General features: G+C 48.1%; 1 protein-coding gene across 3 annotated transcripts in view; it reads left to right on the forward strand.

Moving 5' to 3' along the window:
• Nucleotides 1-17,085, forward strand: part of F11R (F11 receptor) — a 25,452-nt gene extending 8,367 nt beyond the window's left edge. The window contains exons 2-10 of one of the 3 annotated variants that reach the window (XR_005530876.1): nucleotides 12,417-12,485; nucleotides 12,613-12,720; nucleotides 12,910-13,056; nucleotides 13,359-13,561; nucleotides 13,944-14,046; nucleotides 14,341-14,411; nucleotides 14,513-14,525; nucleotides 14,828-14,876; nucleotides 15,013-15,043. Coding sequence is in view for 2 of the 3 variants with exons in the window: in XM_039246455.1 (XP_039102386.1) it covers nucleotides 12,417-12,485; nucleotides 12,613-12,720; nucleotides 12,910-13,056; nucleotides 13,359-13,561; nucleotides 13,944-14,046; nucleotides 14,185-14,292; nucleotides 14,513-14,525; nucleotides 14,828-14,876; nucleotides 15,013-15,048 (836 nt within the window). In the remaining variant the exon portion in view is untranslated. Of the gene's footprint in view, nucleotides 1-12,416; nucleotides 12,486-12,612; nucleotides 12,721-12,909; nucleotides 13,057-13,358; nucleotides 13,562-13,943; nucleotides 14,047-14,184; nucleotides 14,293-14,340; nucleotides 14,413-14,512; nucleotides 14,526-14,827; nucleotides 14,877-15,012 lie in introns of those variants that run through there. The other 2 variants (XM_039246455.1, XM_039246456.1) reach the window with 2 other exon arrangements.
• The last annotated feature ends 690 nt before the right edge of the window (nucleotides 17,086-17,775 follow it).

Here is a 17,775-nt window from a genome sequence, read left to right on the forward strand (position 1 = left end):
ACAGTGTAGGAGGGTGCCCGTTTCTCCACATCCTCGCCAGCATCTAGAGTTCTCTGATTTGCTCATTTTAGCCACTCTGACTGGCGTGAGGTGGTATCTCAGTGTGGTTTTGATTTGTATTTCCCTGATGAGGAGGGAGAGCATACGACTCTTGATCTCCAGGCTGTGACTTTGAGCCCCAGGTTGGGTGTAGAGATTACTTTAAAAAAAAAAAAAAAAAAAAAAAGATTCCCTTTCTACTTTGCTGCTTGTAGCTGTGTGATTTGGGGCAACTATTCTAAGCTCAGTGTTCTCATCTGCAACATGGGATGGTAACAATAGGACTTGGGTCTCATGGGGTTTTTGCCATTAAAATCTAAGGAGCCAATGCATATGGCATCAACCTTAACATGAGGGCTCACCATGTCATTTCTCTCATTATACTCCTTTGGTCGAAGCAGTCACCAGACAGTGCCCAGATTCAAGAGGAGGAAACCTAGAGCCTACTTTAGTCACAACGTAAGAAAACCCTGTGGGATGAGATAGATCTGTGCGTCTGTTTTTGGAAAATAATAATTTGCCACAGTTTTATTTAGATGCATAGTGATTTTTAAGAATTGTATCCTCAGTCTTACAGATTTCTACACCACCAACTCTCTTCCGATGTATATGAAGACATACATGTAGGGATTGATTTAAGTATTAAAGGCTGAATCACTCTCTCCCCTTCTCTTTATCCAGCTCACTTCCACTCCCATTCCCTTGAGCCATTCCACCTACCGTCTACCTACTTCCCCAAAGTGTTGTTTAATCAGGGCACCTGGGTGGCTTAGTCGGTTAAACACCAGACTTCCACTCAGGTCATGATCTCACGGTTCGTGAGTTTGAGCCCCGTGTCAGGCTCTGTGCTGACAGCTCAGAGCCTGGAGCCTGCTTCAGATTCTGTGTCTCCCTCTTTCTCTGCCTCTTCTCAGCTCATGCTCTGTCTCTTGCTCTCTCTTTCAAAAATAAATAACTGTTAAAAAATTAAAGTTTTGTTTAATCAGTGTTTTTGCCTCTCCTTTTTGGCTTTGTTTTATTCTTCTCTCTGTGTGATCTGATTTTCTGTTCCCCCTTTTCACCCCCTTTCCCCCCTCCTTTTTCTCTAAATTAAAACATTTAATCCCTTCTTGCTCATTACACAAATACAGAGCGTAGAGAAGAAAAGATGCCCTGTGGTCCCAGATAATACGCACTGTCAAGTACTTGGAGTCTATTCTCAGAGATTTTGTTATGCATATACTCAGATTATTTTTATTATTTATAAATATAGGGTCATATTCTACATATTGTTTGTACATTTTGGACATACTCCTATACTAGTGCAAATTGATCTACTTCGTCCTTTGAGATGGCAATGTGTATTTTGTACATAGTTTTTAATAATGTGCCCTACCAGAGCCAGATTACCAGGGTTAGCATCCTAACTCTGCCACCTATTAGCTTTGTACTTGAGCAAATTACTTAATTTACGTGCCCCAATTAACTCATATGGAAGATGAGAGCAACAATAATATTTATTTCATAGCATTATTGCAAGGGTCAAATGAATTAATCCTGTAACGGGCTCAAAAGAGTCCTGACATGTGGTTAAGTATTTGAGAAATGCTAACTGCTATCATTATTTTATTCATGCTCCTATTTTATTCATTTGGCCATGCTCAGTAATATGTATCTAAAATTCAGATATGATTACAGTTGACCCTTGAACAATGCATAGGTTTTGGGGTATCAACCCCATGCAGCTGAAAATCTGTGCAGGGTCGCCTGGGTGGCTCAGTCGGTTAGGTGTCCGACTTCAGCTCAGGTCATGATCTCATGGTTCATGAGTCCGAGCCCTGTGTTGGACTCTGTGCTGACAGCTTAGAGCCTGGAGCCTGCTTCGGATTCTGCCTGTCTCTCATCTCTCTGTTCCTCTCCTGCTCGCCCTCTGTCTTCTCTCTCTTTTAAAAATAAACATTAAAAAAATTCAAATAAAATAAAAAAGAAAGTCTGTGTACAACCTTTTGACTCCCGAAAAACATAAAACTACTAATAACCTACTATTGACTGAAAACCTTACTGATAACATAAACAGTTGGTTAACACATATTTGTTATATGTATTATATTGTGTTCTTATAATAAGCTAGAGAAAAACATGTTAAGATCATAAGAGAAAATATGTTTACAATACTGTACTGTATTTTTAAAAAATCTGTGTACAAGTGGATGTGTGAAGCTCAAACTTATGTTGTTCAAGGGTCAACTGTAATTAAAAGTATAGGACAGGTCTTCTTAAGGTCTTCAGGAGTTCTGTTGATTCTTTCCTTTTAGTTATTTGTTTTTCTTGTTGACATAGCATTATATTAGTTTCAGGTACACGTCATGATGATTCCTTATTTCTATAGATTGTAAAATAATTACCACAGTGAGTCTAGTTAACATCCCCATACATAGTTACAAAATTATATTTCCTTGTGATGGAAACTGTTTAAGATCTACTCTCTTAGGAACTTTCAGAGATACAACACAGTGTTATTTAACAATTTTAAAAAATGTTTCAGTACTTTTGAGAGAGACAGAGCAGGAATGGGGTGGGGGGTGGGGCAGAGAGAGAGACATACACAGAATCTGAAGCAGGCTCCAGGCTCTGAGCTGTCAGCACAGAGCCTGACATGGCGCTTGAACCCGTGAACCATGAGATCATGACCTGAGCTGAAGTCAGCCTCCCAACTGACGGAGCCACCGAGGTGCCCCGCAGTGCAGTGTTATTAACTGTAGTCACTATGCGTACATTACATCCCCATTACTTACTTGTTTTATAACTGGAGCTTTGTAACTTTCGACCCCCCACCAACCATTTTACAACCCCCCAGCCACCACCTCTGGGAACCACCAATCTATTCTCTGTATCTACAAGTTTTCTTTTTGTTTTAAATTTAGATCCCACATGAACACTGGGTGTTCTATGTAAGCCAACTTGACAATAAACTATTTAAGGGAAAAAAAATAAATTTAGATCCCACATATAAGTTGAGGTCATACGGTATTTGTCTTTCCCTGTCTGATTTATTTCATTTAACATAATGGCCTCAGGGTCTATCCATGTTAACACAAACAGCAAGGTTTTATTCTTTTTTATGGCTGAATAATAAATTGTTACATGTGTGGTCTACTTATTTATCCATTCATCGATGGATACCTAGGTTGTTTTCATATCTTGATTATTGTAAATAATACTGCAGTGAACATGGGGTGCAAATGTCTTTTCTAAGTAGTGGTTTTATTTTCTTCGGATAGGCACCCAGTGGTGGAATTGCTGGATTATCGGGTAGTTCTGTTTTTAATTTCTCAAGGAACGCCCATACTATTTTCCATAGTGGCTACAGCAATTTACTTTCCCACCAGCAGTGGGAATGTCCTCTTTCCTCTGAATCCTTACCGGTACTAGTTTCTTCTTGTCTCTTTGATAATAATGTGTGGCGATATCTCGTTTTGGTTTGGATTTGCATTTCCCTGATGAGTGATGTTGAGCATCTTTTCATGTACCTGCTGACCATCTGGATGTCTACTTTGGAAAAACATCTATACAGGTCTTCTGCCCATTTTTTAATTGGATTGTGTGGTTTTTGTTTGCTATTGAGTTGTGAGTTCTTTGTATGTTCTCAATTTTCTTGGATATTAATCCCTCATTAGGTACGTGATATGCTGATATTTTCTCCCATTCAGTAGGTGGCCTTTTCATTTTGTTGATGGTTTCCTTTGCTGAGCAGAATGTTGATTCTTGAATTGTATGGAAATGTCATCATAATTACCTAAGTCAAGGCCGTAGTTACTGGGGATTGAGCCAGAATGCCCACCGCTGATGTCCGGCTTAGACCTTTCTATTCATCCGCCTGGGCCACGGTCACAAAATATCACAGAGAGGGAAGGGGAAAGTGGGGGTGGGGGCTTAGACAACAGCAATTTATTTTCTCACAGTTCTAGAGGCTTGAAGTTCAAGACCACAGTGGTGGTGGTTTCCTCGGAGCCTCCCTCCTTGGCTTGCAGGCGGCCCCTTTCTGCTGGTTGTCTTTTCTGTGTGAACACCTTGTGTGTCCTTTATACAAAGAGACACCACTCAGATTGGATTAGGGCGTGTCCTAAGAGCCTTATTTTAATGTAATTAGGCCTTGTTTTCAGATACTGTTAGATTCTTTTTAAGCTTATTTATTTTAAGAGGCAGAGAGAGAGAGAACGAGAGCCTCTGAGCAAGCATCAAGCATGAACAGGGGAGGGGCAGAGAGAGAATTCCAAGAAGGCTTCACTTTGTACCCCAGAGCCCGATGCAGGGCTCAAACTCAGAACCCAAAAACCGTGTGATCATGACCTGAGCTGAAATCAAGAGCCGGTGGCTCGACCGACTGAGACACCCAGGCACCCCGGTACGGTCACATTTTGAGGTACCAGGGATTAGGGCTTTCCCACAGGAGCTGAGGAAACACCATTCGGCCCATAGCAACCGTAAACCATGTTGAAGATTACCTTTGCAGACGGAGCAGTGCCCTAGCCAGGGCCGCCGCCTCGGCTGACCTGAGCCTGCCTGGACTCTCCTGGCTGCCCTTGTGTTCATGAAGACAGTAGGGATGTTGTGAGTGGATTCACATCTTCCCCCCGTTTCATGCTGCTCCTTTAGACCTTGCATCAGGAAACCTTCTGGAATATCCACTTTTGTCTCTGCGCACTTCCCTGCTCCCTGGGTGTAGGAAAGCCATCTGCAAGCATCCTGCAACCCACATGGAGAAACCAGCCCCTCGGGGGGTGCCTGGGGGGCTCTGTTGGTTAAGCATCAGCTCCTGACGGTTCATGAGTTCGAACCCTGCACCAGGCTCTGTGCTAACAGTGCAGAGCCTGCTTGAGATTCTCTCTCTCTCTGTTTCTCTCTCTCTCTCTCTCTGTCTCCCTCCCTCCCTTTCTCCTCCCCTCCTCCACTTGTATTCTCTTTCTCTCTCAAAATAAATAAATAAACTTCAAAACAGTTAGTTCTTGTTGCAAAATGGCAGTTGGAAATTGCTACTGTGCAAAGCGCTTTGATTTTATTTCAAAACTATGAAGCAAATTTAAAAAGACTTCATTTTGGGGGTGCCTAGCTGGGTCAGTCAGTGGAGCACGTGACTCTTGCTTGGGGTTGTGAATTCAAACCCCATGTTGGGTGTAGAGATTACTTAAAAATAAAAAAAATCTTTTAAAAACCCACAATTTTTAGGGTGCTTGGGTGGCTTCGTCAGTTAAGGGTCCCGTTCTTGATTTCAGCTCAGGTCATGATCTCACAGTTTGTGAGTTTGAGCCCCACGTCAGGCTCCACTCTGAGAATGTGGAGCCTGCTTGGGATTCATGCTCTCTTTCTCTCGCTCTCAAAAAANAAAAAAAAAAAAAAAAAAAAAAAAAACAAAAAAACCAAACACTTAATTTTTATGTTCTGAATCTAAGTTTAAAAAAAAAAGATTAATGGAATAGTCATCTCCCCTCCCCCACACACACCCGAAAGTAGAATAGCTTATTAAACTTTTAAGAAGATTGAGCTTTGGATCAAGTTTGTTTTTTCTTCACCTGGGCATACTCCATCCACCAGTTTGAAAAACGGGCTTATCTTTGTCGATAAACCTTAACAAGTAGATGTTATGGTGAATGGTCTGCTCTGACCTAATTTGTTAAGGTTCCCTGGTGTTCAGTGTCAGCTCGTACCAGGCATTCTGCTAAGCGCTGAGTTCTCAGAATAATAAATAACACACGGCCCCTGTTCCCTGGGGGTTTGCTGTCTGCAAGGGGAGACTTACATGTGCACAGATGACGTCATTATAATGTGGGAAGTGCTTTGCCTGTGTCTTGCATGGGGTAGTTCAGACCCTCTGGAAGAGGTCTGAAGCTGGCTGTGATAGGATCGGGGGTTGATAGGTCATTTCCTGGAAAATAATGAGATGAATAGCTGCTGACCAGATGAAGAAAGAGAGGAAAGGGTGTTCCACAAAGCTGGCACAGAGGAGCAAAGCAGAGGCTATGAAATGGCTCTGCTGCGACTTTTAAGTCATCTGTACTGCTTACTGGTAAACACTCTAAGCACAGGGTCCAGTACTGCTGGGCCTCTTGCACTGATGAAGAATTTCGTGAGGTTTTTTTTTTTATGTTTTTATGTTTAATGTTTTTTATTTAATTTTGAGAGAAAGAGAGAGACAGCGTGAGCAGGGAGAGTCAGAGAAAGGGAGATCCAGAATCTGAAACAGGCTCCAGGCTCTGAGCTGTCAGCACAGAGCCCAACGCGGGGCTTGAATCCATGAACTATGAGATCATGACCAGAGCTGAAGCCTGATGTTCAACTGGCTGAGCCACCCAGGCGCCCCTCATGTTTTTGTTTTTGTTTTTAATGTTTATTTTATTTATTTTGAGAGAGAGAGAGAGAGAGAGGGAAAATCCCAAGCAAGCTCTGCACTGTCAGTGCAGAGACCAACATGGGGCTGTATCCCATGAACTGTGAGATCATAACCTGAGCTGAAATCAAGACTTGGGTACTTTTTCATTTATTTCTTTATTTCTTTATTTCTTTATTTATCTATCTATCTATCTATCTATCTGAGAGAGATCGTGAGCAGAGGAGGGTCAGAGAGAGAGGGAGACACAGAATCTGAAGCAGGCTCCAGGCTCTGAGCTGTCAGCACAGAGCCCGACGCGGGGCCCGAACCCACGAATCATGAGACCATGACCTGAGCCAAAGTCAAATGCTCAACCGACTGAGCCACCCAGGTGTCCCAAGACTCGGGTACTTAACTGAGCCACTCAGGTGCCCCCCAAAATTTGAATTTTATCTGAGAAGCAGTGTGGACTCATTGAAAGCTTGAAGCCTGTGTCAGATAGGCATGTTTAGGAAGGCTGTATGATAGAGCAGAGCACAGCCTCTGGAATGGGGCTGCCTTAATGTGAATCTGCACCAGCACTTTGTGGCCTGGGGCCTCAGTTTCCCCATGTAGAAAATAGAGATGATAATAATAACAGTATCGCCCCCCCCTCCTAAGGTCGTTGCAGGGAAAAAGAGATGGACATGCGGTATGCTTGCAGCAGCACCTGGCACAGAGTAAGTGTCAATAAATATTAGCCCTTCCACTGGCCGTGGGATGCAGGATGGGTTTGAGTGGGTCAAGATTAAATAAGGCAGAGGCACCAAGTGTACTTGAGGCCAGTGGCAGTTCTTCAGATGATGATGGTGCTAAGAGGTGATGGTCAAAGTTTGAGGGAGATTTGGGAGGTGACGATGCAAATGCTTGTTGTCTGATTTACAAGAGGGAGGGAGACGCGGTGGCTGCTGGAAGGCTTCTGGACCAGCTGATGACTGACTGACCGATGGAATAGACGGTGATACCATCAACCTGGAAGAGGAGCGGGGGGAGGGGCTGGTGGGTGCAGGAGGGGGTGTGTAGACTCGGGTGAAGAGGACAGAAGACGGGAGGCTCCCGTCATAGGGGCCTGAGCTCAGGTGGGAGGGGGAGACTGGATCTGGCTACATGTGGGAACAGATGAATTTTGGGTTGCGTTCGAGATTTCCAAGAGAGTGTGGAGAGGAGAAAGGCCCAGTATGGGCTGCTGAGGAGCACTCCTATTAAGGGATCAACAGAGGAAACACTGTTCAAGGAAGAGAATAAGAGAACTCAACGGTGGTGGGGTTGACCAGAAGGGCGGCCCGCAGACACCAGGGGCGGCGTGACTTCTGAGGAAGGGAGTGGTCAGCAGGGCCAGGCCTCTTACGGGGACCCCTGAAGGGAACTGAAAAAGCAAATCGTGGCTATCCTTAATTCTCCGGCTACTTCAATGTTTTGGAAACTGGGATGCCACTTACAGCCTAGATATACATTTAATAGGATGTCCCCACCCCTCAAGGAGCTGTTATTAAATCGCTGTTATATCATGTAATCAGGGCATCTTAGAGTTGAGGAACGAATGCCTGGTGATCTCAGTAAAAGCAATTTTCATTCCAAGCTGAGAGCCAAAGACACATTGCAGTAGGTTGGGTGGTGGATGAGTGTGTTGGGCTGGTAACGTTGTGTGTAGACTCCTTCTTGAAGTTTGCAGAGGAAGGGCACCTGGGTAGCTCATGTGAAGCATGTGACTTTGGCTCAGGTCATGATCTCACAGTTCCATGAGTTCGAGCCCCTCATCGGGTGAGCACCAGCCTGGCTTTGGGTAAAAAACATGAGCTCCGGGTGAGCCCCCCCTTGTCTGTCTGTCTGTCTGTCTGTCTGTCTCTGCCCCTCACTCACTTGGGCCCTCTCTCTCTAAAATAATAAGTAAGTAGTCAGTCAGTAAGTAAGTAAAAGTTTGCAGAGGAAGGGAGGAGAGGAGTTCCTCTAGAGAGGTGTGCAAGATTGAATGCAGGTTTTCTGTACAGGAAAGGGTCCAAAATCTCTTGATGCCTTTGACTTTGTGGCTTTTCTTATTGTGAACTTGCAGTAAATTATGCATCATGGGGAGAAGGATGAACTTTCCTTCTATTTTGGTTTGCTGTGTGTGTGTGTGCAGTGAGCCAAGTATAGGTGTAAGAGGGGAGGGGAATGAGGAGGCAAGGGAAATACAGAATAGATGAGGATCATGGGCAGGGAGCCTGGGTGTCCTGATGGAGATGGGGACAGTGAGGGTAAGCCCTCCAGTCTGCTGGTCTACCTGTGAAGGTTCTAAAGAAGAGTTAGCTTTTCCAAGACCATTGCAATGATAGAAAAGAGATGGTTTGGTGGGCTGGGTTATAAGCATTTTCAGGCTGTATTTATATTTATTTAGGTACTTTATTGAAGAAAGCTTTAAAGTCAGAAATTAAGTGTGTGCAGAAGAACCTATGGGCAGATGATGATAATAGTAATAAGAAGATATAATAGTTATTTGGTGCTTCCTGTTGTAAGTACTTTATTTGTATTAGCTTGTTTAACTCAACCACAGCCTTTTGATGTAGAAACTGTTATTATCCCCATTTTACAGATGAGTGAACTGAGGTTCAAAGTGACTAAGGTAGCTTGCCCGGGTCACACAGCCTAGTAGATGCCTGAGCTGGGATTTGAATCAAGCAGCCTGGCTCCAGAGGCTTATTCAGGAATGAGAAGGGGGATGAAGACCCCGGTGGCTGAGGTATCCCGTGGTGAGGAGAAGAGCGTGCTGGTGGGGCTGCATGTGACGTGTGAGGCTATATGCAGGCACAATAGAGTGAGAGTATCGACAGGCCACAGACAGTCAGCTGTGGTCCTGCCTCTGAAGGCATTGAGGGGCAGGCCCTCTGTTTTATTTTATTATTATTATTTTTAATGTTTCTTTACTTTTGAGAGAGAAAGAGACAGAAAGAGAGTGATCGCAAGAGGGGAAGAGAGGAGGGTGGGTACAGAGGATCCGAAGTGGGCTCTGTGCTTACAGCAGAGATCCCAATGTGGGGCTCGAACTTGTGAACTGTGAGATGATGACCTTAGCCGAAGTCGGACGCTTCACCGACTCAGCTACACAGGCGAGGGGCAGATCCCATGTTCTAAAACCGAGAAGTCTGGACTAGCCAACGGAGGTCAGGCTCACTGAGGAGCTGGGGGGGATGTGTACGTGTGTGGTGTGATTTCTGAATCTTTGAGATCTGGAGGTCTGAGCGGTCTCCAAGGAACTGTAGCTAAAGTCAGAAGTGATGCAGAAACACTCACCAAGTTCATATGCTGTGATTTCTTTTTTGGTGGCCCGGTACTCCAAACGCTAGTTTTTAGTTTAATTAGAAGCTCCTCCTTATTTGGGTCATGTCATAGGTTGGCTTCTGAGGAAGCTGACTCTGAGATGTCCATCATTGTACCAAGACATTCATTAGGGACGGCTCTTGGGATCCACAGCTAGGGGAGGACAGGGGAGAGGAGAGAAACAGGATTGGGCACAGGGAGAACTTGCATTGCATTATAGCTTCAACCTATTCTCCAGGGAGCTTTGTGGCACCGAGTTCTGAGCTGGGGGTTGGGGCATTGGGGCAGTAGAACTGGGGCTCCCTTGAGCTCCCCCCACCCCCCATTCACGGATGAGGCATTGGATGTCCGCTGCCCCTGCCCTGGCGGACCCCGTGCCCCTGGGCCCGGTAGTGGGCTCGCTGTCCCCGAAAGGGCTGATAGCTGAGGGCTTTGATTTGGCAGAAGTCCCATGTTGCGGACAAAATGACACAAAGGACAAGACACACACAAAAGACAGAGACACAACTCCGGCCGGAGGAACAATTCTACGCAAGCCCCTCTTGCGGTTTATTTTATACCCGGTAACTGGATACAAACTGAAATCTACAAGATGCATTCCTTTACCAATTAAGGGCAAGTAGCCAAACACATTTCAGGGACAGCGGGGAGCAAAGGGAGGAAGCGACCACAACATGTTTACTCAGAGGCCTGCTCACAACTCCAGCCTCCTCCTTAGTTCTAAGGAGGGCATGTTCCCTCGTTTGCGAGCGGACCATGAAACTTGGATATTGTGTGCAGGCCTCCTGGCAGAGCATCCTGTTTGCAGGCATGCTTTGCCCAGGCAGGGAGCCCCGCGTGCAGGCACATCCCCGCGTCCCTAACCACGCTTTCTTGTGGTCACTGTCGGGCTCCCACATCCCAGAGGCCGGATAACAAGTCTTTCCTTCCTCAAGAGAGATCTGGTTTGAGCGTCACGCTGCACATCACAAGTAGCAAACTGTAAAATGTAGGGATCTTGAAAAAACAGGTTCCCATCGTCAAAGCAGAGAAAGCTGATTGGGCAAAATTCAAAGCATTTCATTACCGCATTCCCCGTAACAGCTGAGTAAGAGGCGCCCATGTGCTCTGTTTTCAACTTAGGAAGAGCCTTTTGGTTTACATTTCTTCCGTGTTATTATATTTGATTATAAATTTGACATTAAAATGTGATGCCAAGTACACGCATGTAAGGTAATGTTACTGTAAATAATTCACAGATAAAATGGACCTGACTTGTAAAAGAATGGCATTTCATTACATAGCCGGTCCCCCATTAAGCCGCGGCTTTTCTGAGATATGGCATGGTGTATACAAATATGATATAATAAGTAGGGAAATGGGATCTAGGGGGAACCTGGGTTTTCATCGCAGCTCTGCCGTTTCATAGTTGTGAAAACTTGGGCCAGAACAGAACTTTTTTAGACACTTGATTTTCTCATCTGTAAAAAAACGGGAGAGAGAATACTTACCTGGTCGAAGTCACAGTGTTGTGTCAAATAAAAGTAAATGCACGTATAAAGGTCCTCATTAAACATTAATGCCCCCCACCCTCCCCCCTACGAAAACCCTAAAGGACTTTGGAGAACATCTAGTTCAGACCTTTCATGTTTGGGGTGAGAAGAGGGAGCTTCCGAGGTCCCGAGACCGTATTCAGTTACGTGTGTAATTAGTCAAGGAGAAACGTGCTTGCATTTCTCTAAGGAAGCCGGGACTCTCAGAGCCGTAACGAGAGCCCACGTGCTGAATTTGAGCTTGGAAAACATGAACGGGAGCGGCTGTCCGAGTGCAGGTTTCTCCCCTGGAGTCAGTGGTGCTCATTTTTGCAACCCTGGACCGTCCTGTGAACCTGTCGCGCGGGCCGCCTTGTCTGCGGCCGCCTCTCCCTTTCCTTCTTGCTGGGCCAGCGACATCTGGGGAGAGGATCTAGCCCAGGGCCCGTCCTGACGCCAGCTCAGTCCCCGCTGTGTGATCTCAGGCACGATTCTTTACTTCTCACGGGCTTGGGTCCTCGAGTAAAACTGGGATAATGACACTCGACCTGCTGATCCGTCATGCGGTTTCAAGGATCAAACGATGTAATAATGTATGTGAAAACACTTTAAAAAGCGCAAAATGCCCTACAAGTGTGGAGTGTTATTATTATCCTCATTGCCCCTCCCTCCCCCCTCCCTGCCTCCCTCGCTCCCTGCCTCCTTTCCTAACTGCCTCCCTGCCCCTCCCCCCCCCCCCCNCCCCCCCCCCCCCCCCCCCCCCCCCCCCCCCCCGCCAGCTTTGCTGGCTTTCTGCCAGGAGTGTCTGACAAGTGACTGCAATTAATTATTTGTTGAGAAGCTTTCTCTGAACCATGACAAGTCACTTGGGAAGCTGTTTTTGGACTAGTGGGAACATAATTAGGTTGTTGGGAGGTGCAGAGGGAAAAATTTTAAAAAAAGAAAGAAATTACATTCGAAAGAAATATTTCATTTCCGCTGATGATGGAAGCAGTGTTCTGCAATCCTGGTGAAAGGCACTTGAGGATATTTCGGACAGTGGTGAGGAGGTGCGAGACCCGGGAGGAGCCTGGGTCTCCTGAGTCTCTGCACCTTGGAGAAGCCGTGGGGAAGGCGGGGCCTCAGAAGCTCCTTCAGCCGGGCTGCTCCTGCGACCCCTCCTGATGGGCTGCCCCCCTCCTCCTCAGGCTCCCTGGCGCTGGGCAGGGGTGCCGTGTTTACTTCCGAGCCTGATGTCAGAGTTCCTGAGAACAAACGTGAGTTGTGTGCTGCCGTGCAGGGGGGCGGGGCGGAGGGCATGAGGCACAGGTGGCAGTTTGGGGCCTCTCCCCCTCTCCATTTGCCGCCGCACCGCCGTCCCGCTCACCCCTGCCCTGTCCGCAGCCGCCAAGTTGTCTTGCTCTTACTCTGGCTTCACCTCTCCCCGCGTGGAGTGGAAGTTTACCCGAGGCGACATCACCAGCCTCGTCTGTTATAACAACAAGATCACAGGTGAGCTGTCCCCCCTCTCCTTCCCGGCCGCCTAGGCTGTGGAGGGGTTGGTGGGCCTGGATCCCTGGGGCGGGGGGAGCTGCACCCTGGGGCGCGGGGCCCGTGGCCTCCTCGCGGCCTCTCCCGCCACCAGCACCATCCCCTCCTGGCCCCGCGCTCACTCAGCCGCTCCTTCCTGTCTCCTGGCAGCTTCCTATGCAGACCGAGTCACCTTCTCGTACAGTGGCATCACTTTCCATTCGGTGACGCGGAAAGACACGGGGACGTACACTTGTATGGTGTCTGATGATGGCGGCAACATGTACGGGGAGGTCAGCGTGCAGCTCACTGTGCTTGGTAGGTGCCCACGCGTTTTCTGTGTGGGCTGGGAATTCATTGCCCCCTAGGTCCTCAGCAGGCTCTGCCGAGCTTTGGAGCTCACGGATAGAGCGCTGGTGAGTGGGGGCTTGGGGGGATTCAGTCTCTGTGCTGCAGAGAGGGGATGAGCCCTGCCACCTCCCCTCCCCCTCCTGCAGGGGGAAGCCGCGGGCATGGGGAGGGATGGACCCTGGAGGCTGGAGCTGACTGAACCCCGCTTGGCCTCTAGGCAGGCGCAGCGCAGTCTGACCTTGTGCTCAGCCCCTTCCATCCCTTCGCAGTGCCTCCTTCTAAGCCTACGGTCAGAATCCCCTCCTCTGCCACCATTGGGAGTCGGACAGTGCTGACCTGCTCAGAGAAGGATGGCTCCCCCCCTTCTGAGTACTACTGGTTCAAGGACGGGGTCCTGATGCCCTCGGAGCCCAAGAGCAGCCGTGCCTTCAGCAACTCTTCCTATAACTTGAATCACAAGACCGGGGAGCTGGTAGAGTTGGGGTGATGAGGAAAGGTGGGGGGGGGCCGTGGTTAAAGAGCCCTTGAAGGTGGGGAAGAAGAACAAGCAGCAAGGTGAACTTGGCATTAGGGTCGGGAGACACAAGATGGGGACTTGGACGCTTATCAGGATGAGCGTGTCACAAGGTGCACACTTGCTGAATCACTGTGCTGTCCACCTGAAGTGAATGGAATACTGTATGTCCACTATACTGCAATTTAAAAATGAAAATGGAGGGGCGCCTGTAGAGCATGAGGCTCTTGGTGTCGGGGGTCGCGAGTTCAATCCCCACGTTGGGCGTAGAGCTTACAAAAAACCAAAAGTAGGTACTTGGCTTCTTTAGGCGGGAAGCCGACTGATTTTCTCCCTTCAGGTCTTCGATCCCGTGTCAGCGTTTGATACCGGAGAATACACCTGTCAGGCGCAGAACGGGTATGGGACACCCATGAGGTCAGAGGCCGTGCGTATGGAAGCCGGTGAGCGAGGCTGTCGCAGGGGCTTGAGCTCAGACCTGGGGCGGGGCCCGGGGGTCTGCTTTCCATCCTGGCTTTGGTGGTGGTGTCAGTAACGTGAGTGAGCATTCAGAGGACTGACCTCTCGTTTGTGTCTCACAGCGGAGATGAATGTGGGGGGCATTGTGGCAGCTGTCCTTGTCACACTCATTCTCCTTGGATTCTTGATTTTGGGCATCTGGTTCGCCTATAGACGAGGCTACTTTGACAGTAAGTATTTGCCTGCAACAGCTCTCCTTTGTATCGCCCCCATTTCAGGGCACGGTTCTTGGGTGCCATCTGAGTTCTGACCTGATAGTGAGCCCACGTGTGCAGGGGTTCTTTCCCGGGTGAGCACTAGTGACCTATTGGCGTGCCATTTCCCCCAGCCTACTGTGCCCGGCCGTCTCCGATCCCACGGACACTCACGGTCCCCTTTCTTCTTTTTCAGGAACAAAGAAGGGGTGAGTGAGCTATGTTCTAGGGGATCTCACAAGGAGGTTGAGAACAAGGATGCGTCTGGTTTGAGCAGAAACGGGGCCCCGGGGGGAGGGGCTGGAGGCAGCGACCAGCCTGTTGGGTGGACCTCCCGATTTCTACCTCTCCCCATTCCCTATGACCTTGCACTTGTCCCGTCTCCCGCCACCCACACCTCTCTACGGAGAGCTCTGCGCTTGGGTAAAGCTCTCGGTCGAGCGTCTCAAGTTGGTGAGCAGAGGTTAAGGAGAGCACTAGGGGGCTTGAGAATCTTCTGGCTTGTCCGCAGGACCTCGAGTAAGAAGGTGATTTACAGCCAGCCCGCTGCCCGCAGCGAAGTGAGTGTGCTCCCCTGGCACCAGGAGGGTCTCCCCCGGGGGGAGTGAGGGGCTCCTCGCCTGTGTTTACAAGTGCGAGAGATTGATTACCAGCTAAACAGGAGCATACAGGTTGATTGGACGTTTTATTTCTCAGGGGGAATTCAAGCAGACCTCGTCGTTCCTGGTGTGACCCTGGTCCAACTCGTCTCCTGTCCTCCATGCTTGCCTTGCTCTGGTGCTGCCAGACTCCGGCCTGTGTTCGCAGGATACCTTATGTGTCTTCTAGCTCCCACAGGAGCCCCCATGCTTATCCTACTTAGGGTGTGTTTTTTTAATAATGCCGGCTATGTACCTCTTCCTCCTGCACCCCCCCTTCCTTTCCCGCCACTGCTGAGTGGCCTGGACTTGTTTAAAGCTTTCATCCCCCATCCCTATGAGGGCTCAGACAACAGTCCTCAGTGTGAAGTCCTTGACTTCCCTCCCAAGTACGTGGCAACAATGGCACGGCCCTCGCTGCCCCCTGTGTGTGGCGCCCCTGCCCCCCCCCCAGTAGGTTCTGGAGCTTAGTCCCCTGGCCCTTCCCTCCCGTGGTGAGGAGGTACCACCTGCTGTTCCAGAGAGGGGACTGGAGGCCATGCCACTGAAGAGGTTGCTTGGTGACAATACTAAGTCCCACCCGCCCCTGCAGCCCCCTTTCTTCTGTCTTCCCGTGGGAAGTGCCACCGAGATCCTCTCGCACACCCTGACACAAGTAGACACCATCTGTATCTGTAGAAAAAAAAAGGAGTTTTCGCCACGGAGAGCATAGGCAGCTTTCAGGGACACAGAGCGGAAGAGATTTAAAACCACTGATCTGAAGGAAAGGAAGCTCTGACCATCACCCTTCCGTTGGCTGGAACGGCTGGATGGACCCTTTGAAGATGTGTCAGCAGGGCGGTGCGGATGTGCATAGTGGTCTTAGCCCTTTGTTATGGGCGTGTGTGTGTGTGCGCGCACGCGCGCGCACGCAGTCTTAGCCTTCTGCTGAAATCCAGTGCGCGTTGGAGGGTTTCTTTGCTCTTTGCTGAGACTGTTGGTGTGTATTGGGATGTAGCTGGATGTTGCTGGAAAGAACAACTTGCTTTGTCAAAGCTTCTTGTGGGAAGCCGGGAAAATGAGGCTCCTGGGCTCCTTCGGACAAACAGGAAGGTCCCTGAAGCCCTTCTTCCCAGCAACTGGGTTGGTCCTGGCTCCCTGTCCCACCCCTTCCTGGTTCTGGTCTCAAGGTGGAGCTTCTGAACTTTGGACCCTCATTCCAGAGCCCTCTGGTAGCTGGAGGAGTGTCCTCTGCTGGGGGAGCACGGGGTGGGGGGTGAGATGACACTGTGCTCTGGGGTTCTACCTGATGATGGGAAAAAGGGCCCACCCTCCCCCCTCTGCCAACCAGATGCACTGATACACTTCTGTAAGGAAAACTGTTCTAGAGCAGCAAAGTAACTACTGCTTTACTGAGCGGAGTTGGGTGAGGTGCTATTTAAAGGAAAGGTAATTTGAGATCAGATTGTGAGGCCATCTGTGTGAGTGACGGGAAGGTACACGTGTCTGACATTACTCTCCTTTGTGCATCTGGACCCCTTTTTGCCCTTAAAATTCTCTTTCCCCCTCTACCATAGTCACCCCGCCTATTTATTAACTAGCAAGAGGACAAGTAAGGGGTCTTCGAGGGCTGGTTTTGCTGAACTTCTTTTCTGTGGAGGACGCTAAGCCCCACTTTGCCATGTTTTATTCCCTTATCTGGAAATCCCTAACAGAATTGAGTTTTCTATCAAGGATCCAAAAGGAAAAATAAACCGAGCAAAACCATCAGTTAAGGGTCATGCACCAATAAAAAATAAAATTTTCAGATGGAAATAAAATTTAATTAAACAGGAAAAGGAGAGATGATGAAACGGTTCAGTAAGAAAGAGATTTTTGAAGTATGTTTCAGCCTCCTGGTTGGGAGATGGGGTGGGAGGGATATGGAGACAAGGTCACAGGGAAATAGAGGTGACTCATTGCCCCTTTAAGTCTGAGGTGAATGTTTCCTCACTCTCTCGGTCACTTGTGATGAGCATGAGTTATTTATCACCAGCCTGGAATTTACCTCTCCAACTTACCATGGCCCCTTCGAGTTGGGAAACACCCTGCCTGCTTTCATTTTGAAATGTCAGAACTAATTTTTGTAATAAATGTTTATTTTTCACATTGAGTTTGTTTACATTGTGAAGTTCTGTGGGGTAAAAGAATTGGGGGGAGCCTGGGGGGCTCAGTAGGTTAGGCGTCAACTTTGGCTCAGGTCATGATCTCATGGTTCATGGGTTGGAGCCCTGCGTCAGGCTCTGTACTGACAGCTCAGAGCCTGGAGCCTACTTTGGACTCTGTGTCTCCCTCTCTGCCCCTCCCCCACTCATGCTGTGTTTCTCTCTGTCTCAATAATAAACATTTTTTAAAAATTAAAAAAAAAAAAAAAAAGAATTGGGACTTCCAGAGTGAAGGATCTTCAGAATCTTCCTGATAGTCTTAAGGGATTTGAGACGTACTTCCACGGAGCCTGATAGCTCCATTTCTCAAAATTACCATTGGCTGGCGCTTGAATGAGAATGACTCAAATGGATGTTTCTTTAAAGTGACACTTGGGGGAAGGAATTCTATGGAGTTGGGGGTTTGAGACACGAACCCACTGTAATTGTGAGTAAAATGCTTGTCAAAGACGTCTTTGTTTTGTCTTAAGAGACTCTAGATCCAGGGGAGGGAAATGGGTTTGGTCTACTTCTGAATGAAGGGACAGTATGCATTATGGGACATGGGGACGGCTTACGGAGAGAGATAAGTGAAAGAAAAAGTAAAACTTTAATAAGGAAAAAAACTAATTTTTCCTTAAAGTTTATTCAATTAGAGA

The sequence above is a fragment of the Hyaena hyaena genome, unplaced genomic scaffold (genome assembly GCF_003009895.1).
Source record: "Hyaena hyaena isolate Hyena2069 unplaced genomic scaffold, ASM300989v1 scaffold_281, whole genome shotgun sequence".
NCBI lineage: Eukaryota > Metazoa > Chordata > Mammalia > Carnivora > Hyaenidae > Hyaena > Hyaena hyaena.